General features: G+C 32.7%; 1 protein-coding gene across 5 annotated transcripts in view; it reads left to right on the top strand.

Moving 5' to 3' along the window:
* DMXL1 (Dmx like 1) overlaps positions 1-14354 on the top strand; it is a 111613-nt gene that overhangs the window by 46435 nt on the left and 50824 nt on the right. For all 5 annotated transcript variants that reach the window (XM_074328572.1, XM_074328571.1, XM_074328574.1 and 2 more), the window contains exons 20-28: positions 896-1069; positions 1598-1691; positions 2894-3059; positions 3874-4135; positions 6000-7090; positions 8087-8278; positions 11168-11244; positions 13436-13563; positions 14069-14317. In XM_074328572.1, the coding sequence (XP_074184673.1) occupies positions 896-1069; positions 1598-1691; positions 2894-3059; positions 3874-4135; positions 6000-7090; positions 8087-8278; positions 11168-11244; positions 13436-13563; positions 14069-14317 (2433 nt within the window). The remainder of the gene's footprint in view (positions 1-895; positions 1070-1597; positions 1692-2893; positions 3060-3873; positions 4136-5999; positions 7091-8086; positions 8279-11167; positions 11245-13435; positions 13564-14068; positions 14318-14354) is intronic.

Here is a 14354-nt window from a genome sequence, read left to right as displayed (position 1 = left end):
GTCTATATGTGTCAAAGTCACATCTTATAATTAATCATTTACTTCACCCAATAGCACTAAACATAATGTACTATGAAGAGACGAAATAGATGCTGAAAAATAAAACACCCCATGTTGGGCCAGTAGGTTTACACAATTGCTCATATAAATAGTGCTGTATAAATATAAAAGTATCGATATCTTCCTAATATGCTGATACGGGGTAATGATAGTTATTATGTGCCAGGTATTATTCTAAATGTTTTAACTATAGTATTTCTTTTAATCCTCACAACAATGTAATAAGGTAGGTGCCATGATTATTCACATTTTATAAATGAGAAAATTGAGGAATCGAGACTAAGTAACTTGCCCAAAGTTATATAGTTATTTAGTGATGGAGCTGGAATTTAATGTGTGCAATCTGATTTCTGAGTCTTTACAGTCTTAAGTTCTGTTCACCAAGCTATATTGTCTACTTGATGCTTTTTTAATTCCATGGAATTAAATGCACAATACAAATGTTGACCAATGGAAGATGAGAATCAGCTTTGAAGAAGAATCATACCAGTATAGTATTTCTCATTTTTTAAGAAAAGTTCATGGGTGATAGCTAGAGAACAAAAACACTCAGCACAATGATGTTTGTCATAAGCATTTTGTCCTTGTCTTTTAAGAAATATATTTTTAATTATAGAAAATAATGTGCATTATAGCAAATATTGAAGTGATAGAATAGTTTGGAGAAGGGAAGAGAAAAAAATACCCGTATTCCCTCCAGCCCTAAACACTTAACTGTAACTTTTTGAGTCTCATGTAAAGAGTAGACCTTTTTATTGCAAATATGAAACACGCATTTCTGATAATCGTTATATAATCATATTTCTTACAAACATTATTTTGGACATTTTTTCAGGCCTGTCCACTAGTCATTTTGCCTGGGCATTTCACTCAGTTGCAGAAGAAGAACTGCTGAACATGTTGCCAGCAATGCAGAAAGACAATCCCACTTGGTCTGAACTGAGAGCTATGGGTGTGGGATGGTGGGTCCGGAATATCCGGATCTTACGCAAATGCGTAGAAAAGGTAGGTATTTTATGTTGGTGTAAAAATGAATTAATAAATTTCGGATGTTTCTTTAAATGACATTTCACATTTCCTCTCCTGTTACTCTTTTATTTTTTAAGCAGTAAAATGATTTTAAAATCATCTTTATACTTGAAAATTTGTTAATATAGTACTTTAAATTTATATTCTAATTCTTAAACTGCTAGTTGACACATTTGTGTATAGTAAATGTTTGGTTTTTATGAAATAATATATATACCGGTTTAGAAAAATAAAATGGTACTGAAGAAAGTATAATCCTGTTCCCACCTTGCTTTATCCTTGGAGGCCACCACCATCAATCACTTTTGTAATTATTAAATAAATAAATAAATAAATAAATTAATTAATTAATTAATTTATATATTCATGCATGCATTTATATACAAATGTTTTAATTTATTGAACATTTAAATAGATAATGTGTATGCTGGTTTTATATATGAGGAGACTATTTGTTTACTTAACTATTTCTGTGAAATTTTGACCAATATTTTCTAATTATAGGTAGCCAAAGCAGCCTTTTATAGAAAGAATGATCCTTTAGATGCTGCCATTTTTTACCTTGCAATGAAAAAGAAAGCTGTGATTTGGGGATTATATAGGTAGGTGAGAAAACTATGCTTTAAAATGAAAAATTTTTAATAAGGAGTAAATGTATGAAGTACAGATTTGTTCTTGTTAGTGTGGCTCATGTAGATTCTTAGTTATTTTTGTATTTAAGGAGAGATTTCATAAGGAAGAAGCCCAGGTGTTTTTCAGAGCAGAAGTTTTTGATGAGGTCACTTTAGTTTGTTTTCAGGTTTATCAGTTCAGAAAAATATATTTTTGCTTATTTTAAGAACTTGTGATGCTCCAGAACAAAGAACTAACCCAGATATTTGCATCTGGAGCAGGGATAAGATGAGTTGGTGGAGTCTGGAGCAGGCATCTACCCTGTTCCCTGTTAAAGGTCGTGGAGCAGGCTCTCCCTCCAAACTGCTGTCCTCCTGTGAGCTCAGACCCCCTTCTTGAGCATGAATCACTTAGAATTTTTCTCTTTCACTTGTTCTGCACAAGACTTGGTAAACATGATTACCATAAATAGTTAAAATATTTGTTTTGGGTTCAGTTCCAGATGAATCCATACAAACAGGAACCTTTGGGAGAAAAATCATTGTACTAACTAGTTTTCTAAGAGACTAGATCTCTTAGGATTGTTTTGAATCAGGATACTGATTCAATAAAATCACCCTTAGATGGGTGGTGGGGGTAGAAGTGATTGAACAGTTTTAAATGGTGAAGTCGCACAGAAGGTTAATGTAAATTATATACCGGGGGTGCCAAAAAAATGTACACATTTTAAGAGATTTTATCTATGTATTACTTTTCGAAGTTGAATTGAATTACGGTAGCAATGTGTGGTATGACATTCACTTAAAAGATGGCTTTAATCAATTTTTAATGCTAGCGTCATTCATTGTATTATAATTTTAATACAGTTTTTTCCTTTCTTAAAATGTGTATACATTTTTTTTGGCACCCTCTGTTTTTTGCGTGGATTTAAAAATAATTTCTCATAAGGCTGCTAGTGCACTTTTCTTTGTAGTTTGAAAGACATTTTTTTCAATAATTTCAGATATATATATGAAAAAGTAAATGTTTGCCGTAAATGTTTTTTGCTCAGAAAAGAAGCAAATGTATAGTGATTTATGAACTGGCAAATGTTTCTTTTGAATCTTAACTATTAAGTGGCTAACTTCATAAAATTGGTTTTGATGTAGAAACTGTGTTCCAAAATTTTTGTACTTTTTTTTCTTCTTTATAGATCCCAAAAAGACACCAAGATGACACAGTTTTTTGGACACAATTTTGAAGATGAGAGATGGCGTAAAGCAGCTTTAAAGAATGCTTTTTCTTTATTAGGCAAACAAAGATTTGAACATTCTGCGGCATTTTTTCTTTTAGCTGGTTGCCTCAGAGACGCAATTGAGGTAATGAGTGAAACCTTTTAAAAAATAGCATTGTCATCCTTAAGCTGTTTATCTGGGGCTGAAATTTTAATTTTTTTATTTCAACTTAGGTTAGTGGAAATAACAGAAGGCTAAATACCTAAAGTAACCGATAATATTTAATAGTGACTTAAAATTTAGTCATTTAGCTTGAATGATACTTACACAGAATTAAGATAAACCAGGTAGTGTTCGTTGGTTGAGATTGGTAGTTGATCTGACTCTTAAGAATATTCATGAGCAAGTGGAAAAAAAACGTTTGTCCTATTAGTTTAAACATAATTTGAACCAATATTTGTCTATGTCTTAGTTGATGAACCTTCACAAATTTTTAACTATTTCTCGGTAACCTTAGAAAAAATTATGTACACTTAACATATCATAACATTTCTATCTCAAATTGCCCTTTTGCTCAGAGTTTCATACAGATGATTCAAACATCTTTTTAATTTGAAAACACTACAGTCTACTGAGGTAGATGGGGAAGAGGAAAAGTTCAACAATAAAACAAAATATGATTCTATTAAGAATTATTTAGTATTTCCTCGTTAGGTCAATTCTTTTTGCAAATATGTATTTTGTACTAGCAGGTAGATTTGTAAGTTATTGACATAAATGTTGTCAGGAAGACTTGCTAAAGGAAGCAGTATATTTTTTGTATGTTTTTATCATCCTTGTTCGCTAATTTCAGGTATTAATAAGACTTTGTGTTCATCTATTTACTAGTCAGTTGAGTTTATCTTAAATGAAAGATACCCCTGCTAATTTATAAACAATATTTCTTTTTTTTTTTAAGGTATGTCTTGAGAAACTGAATGATATTCAGTTGGCTCTTGTAATAGCAAGACTCTATGAGTCTGAATTTGATAAATCTGCAACATATAAATCTATTTTACGTAAAAAAGTTTTGGGAATTGATTGTCCTGTCAATGAACTCAATTCATTGAACATCAATATGCATTATGATCCTTTTCTTCGGAGTATGGCATATTGGATTTTGGAAGATTATAGTAGTGCGCTGGAAACATTAATAAAGCAACCTGTCAGAGAAGATGATGGTAAGCTGTACTTCTAAGATGTTAATGATTAAGAGTTTCATTAGTTATTTGCTGGGTACAGAACACACGGTTGGGTACTATGGGTAATACAAAGCAAGTTGAAGTCACGGTCTAAGATTTGTATGGTTTAGTTGGAGACATAGAGCTATGTAGACATTTTTTTGTTTGGAGTTGTTTGTTTTCAGTAAAATAAATCCTTTGAAAACCAAGGACTTTGGATTTTCAGTTTTTTATGAAATCAATGTATTGAACATAAGTATATAAACATTTTAATATAAATGTTTTGGAGAAAATATTGATATAAAGTCAATTTCTTTTAGAAGTTAGCATAGTAATGTTATAATTTTATAGTAAAAATGTATTTATTGTAAAGAAAGTTGACTTAAGTGGTATGATTAAAAATCTTAAAGCTGAATAAATTCTTGACTGTCTTGTTCATTAAGTGAGTGAGGTAGAGAATATTTTTAATGTTCCCTTTTGAGTCTACTTCTGCCTTTCTTTTTAGAAATCCATTCTGCTAAAGCTTTTCTAGAAATTAATAAAATAGAATTCTTTATATAAATTTATATAAAAATGATGAGATATGCTTTTCAAAAATTTTCCATAGGTAGAATTAAATTATATACGATAGCTGGTATAGTAGGTATGCTGTCATTTGGAGTACTAATTGGAAAACGTTTCTAGTTCATAGCTTTTTATGTAGCATCATTTAATTAGGAAGTATCATGTGTCTTATTATGAGAGATTTCTGAGAAAGCCATGCTCCTCAGTTGTTCTAGTCTCCTAGCTATCTGAGCTGAAGATTTCCAAACTGGCCTCTTTGTAATGAAGGGGGGATAAAAAGGCCTTTTCCAGTCATTTATTTTATACCCACACATATTCATGTGAAAAATGTATTTTGATTTTGCATTAGTGTACAACCACTTATTTTAGAGCCAATTAAAACTAAAATCTAGAAGAAATTTTTAAAAGCTATAATAGTGGCTTGGAACAGCATATTAGGAGTAGAGGCAGAGAGAAGTAGTGTTTGGAATATAATTTTAAGGTTGACTAGATAGGACTGGTTGTGTGTGGAATGTGAAGAATAAGAATCAAGGATAACTTGTTTTTTTAGCTTGAGTAATAGAAAAATGATGTGGGAAAGACTAGGAGCAGATTTGGGGGAGTGTTACTCTAGATAGAGAAGACTTCTCTGGTAAGGTGACTTTTGAGTAGAAATCTAATTGAAATGAGTTAGTGGTCAATGTAGATATCTGGGTAAAGGGTAGTTTAGGCCAAGGGCTCACTAAAGAAAAGCCCTGAGGCAAGAGTATGAACATGTAAATGGAAATGTAATATAGGCCTTTGGATAGAGTGGTCTATATTTACAGGGTGATGCTGGGACTGGCAATAGAGATATGCAAGTTACTAGCATAGTTACTTGCAAGTTACTAGATGGTATTTAAAGCCATTGGACTGTTTGAGTTCATGCAGGGAGTGTAGATAGAAAAGAAGTCAAGCACTGAACTCTAGGATACTTTACATTCAAAGGTAGAGAAGAAGAGGAAAATGTAGCAAAGCAGACTGGGAAGGAGTATCCAGGAAATTAGGAGAAATAGAACTAAGAGTGTGTAAGTGGATGTTTTAAATTATCTTAGATTGTTACCTAAAGAGTTGTGAAATCATCATAACCTTTGTTTTTCTACTGTGTTAGAAACTGATTACAAATGTATTCTTGTCTGTTCAATACTTTTGTGTTAGTGAGGTCTGCTAATAAAATTTTGTCAAAAGACCAGGTAGATAAAGGTGCGATGGTAGAGAAAAAGGACTACAATACAGCTCTTTAAGAATTTTTCTTAATTCACAAAATGAATTTACTTTTCAGAAGAAGCTGTCATGTCAGCCTGTAGTCCTGCAGTTTTTAATTTCTACAATTATCTAAGAACACATCCTCTTTTGCTGAGACGTCATTTTGGATCATCAGATGCGTTTTCCACACACGTGAGTTTAACAGGAAAAAGTGGACTAGCAGGAACAATTAATTTAAGTGAAAGAAGATTATTTTTTACTACTGCCAGTGCTCATTTAAAAGCTGGCTGCCCCATGTTGGCTTTGGAAGTATTATCAAAAATACCAAAAGTCGTCAAGAAAACAAAACCTTTTTGTAGAACATCTAGTTTTCTGGATACTAGTAAAGACTGTTCTCCTACTTCTCCATTAAAATTGGATGTGAAGGAAGATAAGTCTTCTGCTATTGATTGGTCACAGTCACTGATAAATGGTTTTGGATCTTCTTCAGAGGGTTCCTCAGAGAAGCAGTCAAACTCCACTCTGTCTTTTGACTGGAGCCAACCAAGTGTTATATTTCAGGATGACTCTTTAGAATTAAAATGGGACAGTGATAATGATGAAGAAAATGAAGATCTCCCTATTTCAATGAAAGAACTAAAACCTTTACAGAGAAAAATAAAAAAAATAGATGAAACAAGTTCTAATTACACAGAATCTCTTAGCACACTAGATGAAAATGACATTTTAATTCCATCAGAAGATATAATTGCAGTTCAGTTAAAATTTAGAGCATGTTTAAAGATTCTCACAGTAGAACTTCGTACTTTATCTACTGGCTATGAAATAGATGGTGGAAAATTGCGTTACCAACTGTACCACTGGCTTGAAAAAGAGGTCATAGCTCTTCAGAGGACTTGTGAATATTGTTCAGATGCTGAAGAAGTGCAGTCTACATTTAGTGCAAATGGAGATGAATTGGGATTAAATGAAGATGCTGAAGATTTGCTTCACCAAACAAAAGTGAAACAACTGAGAGAAAATTTTCAGGAAAAAAGACAGTGGCTTTTGAAATATCAGTCACTCTTGAGGATGTTTCTTAGTTACTGCATACTTCATGGATCCCATGGTGGGGGTCTTGCGTCTGTGAGAATGGAACTGATTTTGCTTTTACAAGAATCTCAGCAGGTATGTAACTTACATGATAACCAGTCAAAATGTTACATGTATCAAACAGCTGTTGGACTGCCTGTTTTTAAATATTAAAATTGTTGATTTCCTTCATTATGGTTGTTTTAAGGAGTGTTCCTTTTTGTGTGGTGCTTCATATTGTGGATTTGTAAACTTTTGTACATATTGTAGTTTAAGGGCAATTTAATATCAGGCCCCATAATACACTGATTTCATACTCCATATTTTTATATGAATGCCTTATGAGGTGATGAACTTCTTTTGATAAGAGGGTATTGTCCTATTATTTTTCAATATACCATACTTTGCTGTGTATAAAGCACACTATTTTTGCCCAAATTTGTGAGGGAAAAATAAGAATGCGCATTATACATGGGTAGTTCTAATTCCGTATCTATATAGATGTTTTTAATTCTTTTATTTATACTTATGAGTTAAAAGTGCTAGAAATCAATAACGATATCTGTTTGCAAAATAATAACCTGGAATACAGTAATCGGTTTTGTTGAACTTAACGACGAACTTGCAACAATGAAGAGTTCTTGGCCTTCTATGACACATACATATCATAAAATTGTTACCGGTACCTAACATTTCTTGTACCTTGTATCTGTTCTTGTGTTTTGTAATTGTTTGTCATAAAATTTCTTGTACTATAATATGTTAAAAAAATAAATGTTAAAGTTCCTTTATAATACAAAAAACAAGTACCTAAATGTAAACACATAAAAATTTGAATTAAAAAAATTAAAACTAAAGATTTTTTTCCCTGAAAGTTTGGGCCAAAAGTGTGGGTGCACATTATCCATGGGAGCATATTATATACGGCAAAATATGGTAATTAGTGGAATGTTGACCTCCTCAAATCCCTAAGTCTATAAAAAGTTTGTTATGCTTTTAATTTTTGTTTTGAAGTTTTTTCAGACAAACCCGTATTACATAATTAATGGATTATGACTGATTGATTAACCTATTTTTTCCTTTGCTTTTAAGGAAACGTCAGAACCAGTATTTCCTAGCCCTCTGTCAGAGCAAACCTCAGTACCTCTCCTCTTTGCTTGCACAGCCAGTGCCAAAACAGTAGTTGCTAATCCATTATTGCACCTCAGTAATCTAACACATGATATTCTACATGCCATAATAAATTTTGATTCACCACCCCATCCTGATAGCCAAAGCAATAAAGTAAGTATGCTTGGTTTTAGTCTTTTAGTTTACCTATATATTACTATAAAACTGTAAGATACGTGTTAGGGCTTTTAAAAACAATTTTAAATATCAGACTTTATATACATAGTGATTTTTTACATTACCATGTTTATATTGATTTTGATCAAAGAATACTTCTGGTTGTAGGCCAGGGTCATCTTACTTGTGTTACTTATACCCTATAGAGTACTTCAATTTTTAATCATAATGCTAGTTATTAAATCTTAGTTGGCCATTTTATTAAGAGTAATAGGTGTGTATGCAGATACATGAGTAATTTCCTTAGCAGTACACTTAGCCAAAAAGCTGATTGTTTTTTAGAGAGAGAAACTTAATATTTTGGTGTAAAGTTACTGATACGTAAGTAAAATTTTTCTTTGTTAATTTTAAACATTACATATTTTAAAGATAGTGTGAAATATTTTGCCCAGTCATTCCTTTAGGCTAGGTCGTGATTTATGATGCCTATTATAGCAGAATCACCTCCTGAAGTGCTTCTTAAACGTTTGGATTGTTAAATTCACTCCAAACTTAATTGAATCCATCTGTGAGAGTGAGTCCCAAGAATATGTAATTTAAAGAATTTCCTCAGGTGACTCTGATGCAAAACTAATCATAGAGTTATCTAATCAGCCATATCATCTTTCCATTCATCACATGCCACTTTATCTACCATTAAGATCACATTTCATATTTTATCTTTACTGTCCAAACATATTGAAATCCTTTATGGTATGGTCAACTTTGACTATTTTTGTTTCTGTCTTTTTTTTTTTTCCCTTGTAGTCTGTCATCTGTTCTCACCCACCTCACAGGCTGTGATACCATACCAGTTTGATTTTTTACTTTGCATGATGGTAGTCTCTCCTACAGTTTTACCCTTTTGGATAACCTTAACCCTTGTAATGTAATTTTACCACTTATTTTCCTATATTGCTCTGTAGTATAAATGTCGACACTGCGTTTTATACAGTTAGGAATTTAATTTCCTTCATATTGTGCTCATTTTAGCCAAACCCTATTCCATATTTAGCTTTGATAATAAGCATACCCCCTGGTGGATCAATTAGTTTTTTGCTGCTTAAGAACCACCCTGAAACATTAGTACCTTAAAATAACCATCATTTATTTTGCTCATGATTCTGTGGGTTGGCTTATCAGTTCTTCTGGTTTGGGCCAGCTGGGCTGATCTCTGGATACTTCCATTTGTCTTTGGTCATCTAGTAGGTTGACTGGATTCTGGATTATCTAGAATGGCCTCATTTACATTTCTGGTAGTTGGCAGACTGTTTGCAGGGCTCACAAGAGAATCTGGGTCATGTGGGTTTCATCTTCCAACAGACAAGCCTAGCATCTGGGTTCTCTAGAGAAATAGAACCAATAAGGGTGTGTGTGTGTGTGTGTGTATGTGTAAAAAGCTTTATTATAAACAACTGGCTCACATGATTGTGGAGGCTGAGAAGTCCCAAGATCTGCAGTTGGCAAGTTGGAGACCCAGGAAAGCTGATCATATAGTTCTAGTTTGACTCTAAGGCCTGAGAACTAGGATTGCTGATGGTGTAAGTTCCAGTCGAAAGCTGGAAGGCTTGAGACCCAAGAAGAGCCAATGTTTCAGTTCTACTCCAAAGGCAGGAAAAGACTGATGTCGCAGCTCAGTGCAATCGAGCAGAAGTTCTCTCATACCAGTACTTAGCCTTTTATTCTATTAGGTCTTCAGTTGACTGAATGAGGCCTACTCAAATTAGGGAGGGCAATCTGCTACCAATTCAAATGTTAATCTCATCCAAACTCACCCTAAGAGACACACCCAGAATAATGTTTGACCAGATGTCTGGGCACCCCAAGGCCCAGTCAAGTTGACACATAAAATTAACAATCCTGCCTAGGTTATTTCACATGGTGATTTGCAGGAGTTTAAAGAGCAGCAAAAGTAGAATTTGCAAGGCCTTTTGAAGATCAAGTTCAAAATTCGCACATGACTTCTGCTGTGTCCTCTTGGTCAAAGCAAGTCCCGTGCCAGCCCAGATTCAATGAGTGGGGAAATGAGCTCCACCTTTTGATTGGAGAAGCTGGAAAATATTCTGATCATTTTTGCAATCTCCCATGTGTAGTCATTGCTGTCTTCATTTTTACATAATGATAGCCTTGATTTTTATTCATACCACGGCTTATTGATAATTGAAGGATAAATAGCAGTGACATTTTAATCTATCACTCCCCGTTTTTATCTGCATAAAGTACTGTCATACTTCATAATTAGATCAAGAACCTAGTCTTTTGATAGTCTAGTCTACTTTCTTACCTAGGTGAATCTTCACCATCCTCAGATCTACTTCTGTTATTTCTCGCCATGTCATGTTAGAACTTTCTCTTCCCCAGTACAAATGTTTGGCTTTCAGTTGCTATCTTTCATACCTTCTCCTGTCTCTAAAATTTCACTCTCTTCAAATTCTTCGTTTTCTATAGTAAGTAGAATATGTGATAGCATATTCTTCAACGACCTGTCCATAGGTGAACTGTCGTTTATCAGGCTGTGTTTCTTTTGGTTGAGCAAGAAGCAGGTTGAGCCTAAAGGGCTTACTTTTAATACATGTTTCAGCACTGCTGAATAGCTAACATCTGTTCCTATTTGCTCTTGAAATAGAAAAAAGGTATGTGTTTTATAATTTCTGCCAAAGGTCTCAGTATTTTTTCTGTTCTTTGTCTGTAATGAGACCCATGAAGGTAGAAATGAGTGTTAAGAAAATAGTTTATAAGGGCAAAATCATTTTCTCATCTTTTTAAAAATGTTGATTATATTAGGTCTTGAAAAAAATTACATTTTTTAGAAATTATACTTAAAGTAATTTTGTGTTTTTTTTCCAGGTGTATGTAATGCATACTTTAGCAGCCTCACTTTCTGCTTGTATATATCAGTGCCTTTGTGGTAGTCATAACTACAGGTAAATATCTTTTTGTGAAATTTAAGAATACTTGCAGTAATTGATGAGGTTTCAGAATATTTATGCTCTTGCTTTAGAAAAACTATACAGCAGTACACTTTAAATAATGTAAAACCATATGGCTGAAGTGTTGAGTACTTTTTTTTTCTTCTTTGAAATTTAAACTTAATGCCTTTATGGCAAATGAATCTCAAATAAACCCTTGTCAATATAACTTATTTACCAGCCTTTTATTGATCAGTGTCTAATGCCAGACGTGGTGAGGCACTGAGATAAGTTCTCCTTCCTTAGAGTCCATCTAGTTAGAAATAAACATGAACTGATAAATGGTACATAACATGGCATCGTGCTTAAATAAAAAAAACTATGATGGATAGTAAAAGGCTCAGGGAGCGTCGAGGAAGGACTTGGAATTGAGAAAAATTTCACAGAAAAGTTGATTATTTTGTTGATGATTTTTCTCTTTATGTCCTAAGATTTCACTGTAATTTATCTTGGCTCTTACAAAATCTATTTTAATACTCGGGGATCTTTTTATACCTTTCTTTAGTTCTCTGAAATTCTTTAACTTTATTTCTTCGAACATTTTGTCTTCTCTCTTCTAGTTTCCTTTCCTGTTAGACAAATATTAGAACTTACTTGTCTTTCACCTTTTCTCCTGTGTGTTCCTTCTCTTTATTTCTTTTTACTTCATTTCAGGAAAAATCTTAGCTTCATTTTCCAGACACTAATTCATTCTTTAGCAGCGTCCTATCTTTTATTAAATCTATCTAAGTTTGTATTTTAGCAATTCTATTTTTCAGTTTTAAGATCTCTTTGTTGATTTTAATAGCCACTTTTATTTTTATAACTTATTGTTTTTATTTCTTGATTTTTTTAAACCTATCTGAGTATAGAGCACTTTTCTTAATGTTCTGATAGGTCTATTTCCTCAGGTACAGGTCTTTCACTGAGTTTGTTGTCTCTTACATGATGTCAGCCTTCCTTGGTGTTGATTTTTTTTTCTCTTTATCTTATGCATTTGAATTTTCCCGTGGGTAACCTAAGCTTACTACTCTGATTATATATTCCTAAGGTAGCTTCAACTTGATTTTTTTCACCCTAGTCCTCCAAGAGTTCACTTTCTTGTTACTAAGTGTGGCTTTACTTTCATCAGCATATTTTTTGCTTTCTTATTATTTCCAAAGGCTTACTGTAATGGGGGATGTTTTTGTTGTTACTCTGCCACCTTGAAATTGGAAAGTAAAGCAAGAAAAACTAGTTACAAATCCATCAAAATGCTATGACTAATAAGACTTGCTAATCAGAAGAGGTCTAACCCATCAAATATGCTGTGTTTAAATATTATATTCCTTTACTCAACATATGATACAGAAATGTCTGACAGGGTAACAAAATCTTTTGTACCATTTTCTGTTATATTTCATAGTTTATGTTAAGCTGCAAGTTATTTTGTTCATTTATCTGTTTAGTTTTAGCTTTAAGTGCCCTTTACTTGGAGAAGCTTACCCTGAATTCCCAAATAATGTGAACTACTCCAGTCTTTTGCTTTCATGGCACTGTATGTATAGGTTTTGTCTTTCAAAATAATATGATAAAATTATTTGTGTCTAAATAAATAAAATAAATAAAAATTATTTATTTTCCCACCAGCCTATAAATTTCTTGGGAGACACGAACCATGTTTTTCATTATCTGCTTGGAACCTGGTGCATATTCTTGATGTCACCTACCCTGATATAGGGTAGACTAGACATTAAATATCAGATTGAACCTAAACTGACTTTGTTTTCAACCATATAACTTTGTTTAAAGTGTGATATATAAGCTTGCTACTTATTGGTCAATAGTAATTTAGTTTTCTCATCTGTACATATTTTCTCTCTTTCACTAAATACATAGACTTAAAACCTGTGGTCTGCTGTATTTGGTGGAGGTGTGCAATGTGTTTTAATTTGGAAAATGTGTTTATTTACACTTAAAGGACACTTTTTTTTAATATAACACTATAGAATACAAGATAGGTATAATATAGGCAGTATAACTAATAAACAAAAGATTCCCTAGAAGTTAGATCTAAAACATGGGAATATTACATGTGAAATCCCTTTTAGATCATTACATATTATTATTGTTTTACTATATTGTTATTATTGTAGGTTATTATTATTTAAATGTTTTCTTCTCTTAGTTCATTTCAAACAAATCAGTTTACCGGAATGGTGTATCAGACAGTACTGCTTCCCCATCGACAGTCTTTGAAAACAGGAAGCTTAGATGAAGCAATAACTCCCAATACATCACCAGCTCAGTGGCCAGGTATAAATAATTTATACATGTATGAGTTTTTCTTAGCCCTATTGAATTTAATCAGATGAAGAAAAAGTAGGTTTGGTTTGTGTTTGTTGTATGATAATTATTGTTAAATATTGTTAGAATTCATAATAGTTCAGTATTTACTACTCATTACAAATTCTGCAGTTATTTAGCTTTTAGTATTTCCTTCATCATTATACTAAAATAACTCAAATGTTTTGTTATGTCACTTTTTATAATTTTGCTTTTGTCATAATAGAAAAACATTTTATGGCAATTAAATTTTATCTATCAGATTTTAATCAGATTACAGATTTTCAGTGTTCTCTAAATTGAATAGCTCAAATTTATGCATTAACTGTAATAACCTCTACTAGCCTAGGAATCTAGAGAAGAATATTTTGATCTTGATGCAATAAAGTTTTTGCAAGAATTAGAAAATGTAGTTAATTTTTTTATTTTTTAAAATTTATTGTCAGTGTTATCTTTGTTTGTTTTTTGTTTCTAGGAATAACTTCTCTAATTCGACTTTTGAATTCTTCTGGAGAGGAAGCCCAGCCAGGGCTTACAATTTTGCTCTGTGAGATTCTCACAGCAGTGTATCTTAGTCTTTTCATCCATGGGTTGGCAACACATTCTAGTAATGAACTATTTCGGATTGTGGCACATCCTCTAAATGAAAAAATGTGGTCTGCTGTATTTGGTGGAGGTGCGCATGTTTCCAGCAAAGAACAGACACACTCAAAAGCTTTATCTGGTTAGTTTTTAATGTTTTATCTTTTTGTTTGTTCGTT

Source organism: Rhinolophus sinicus, linkage group LG03 (genome assembly GCF_036562045.2).
Source record: "Rhinolophus sinicus isolate RSC01 linkage group LG03, ASM3656204v1, whole genome shotgun sequence".
NCBI classification, from domain to species: Eukaryota; Metazoa; Chordata; class Mammalia; order Chiroptera; family Rhinolophidae; genus Rhinolophus; species Rhinolophus sinicus.
Note: the sequence above shows the minus strand (reverse complement) of the source record. Positions and strands in the feature narration are given on the sequence as shown.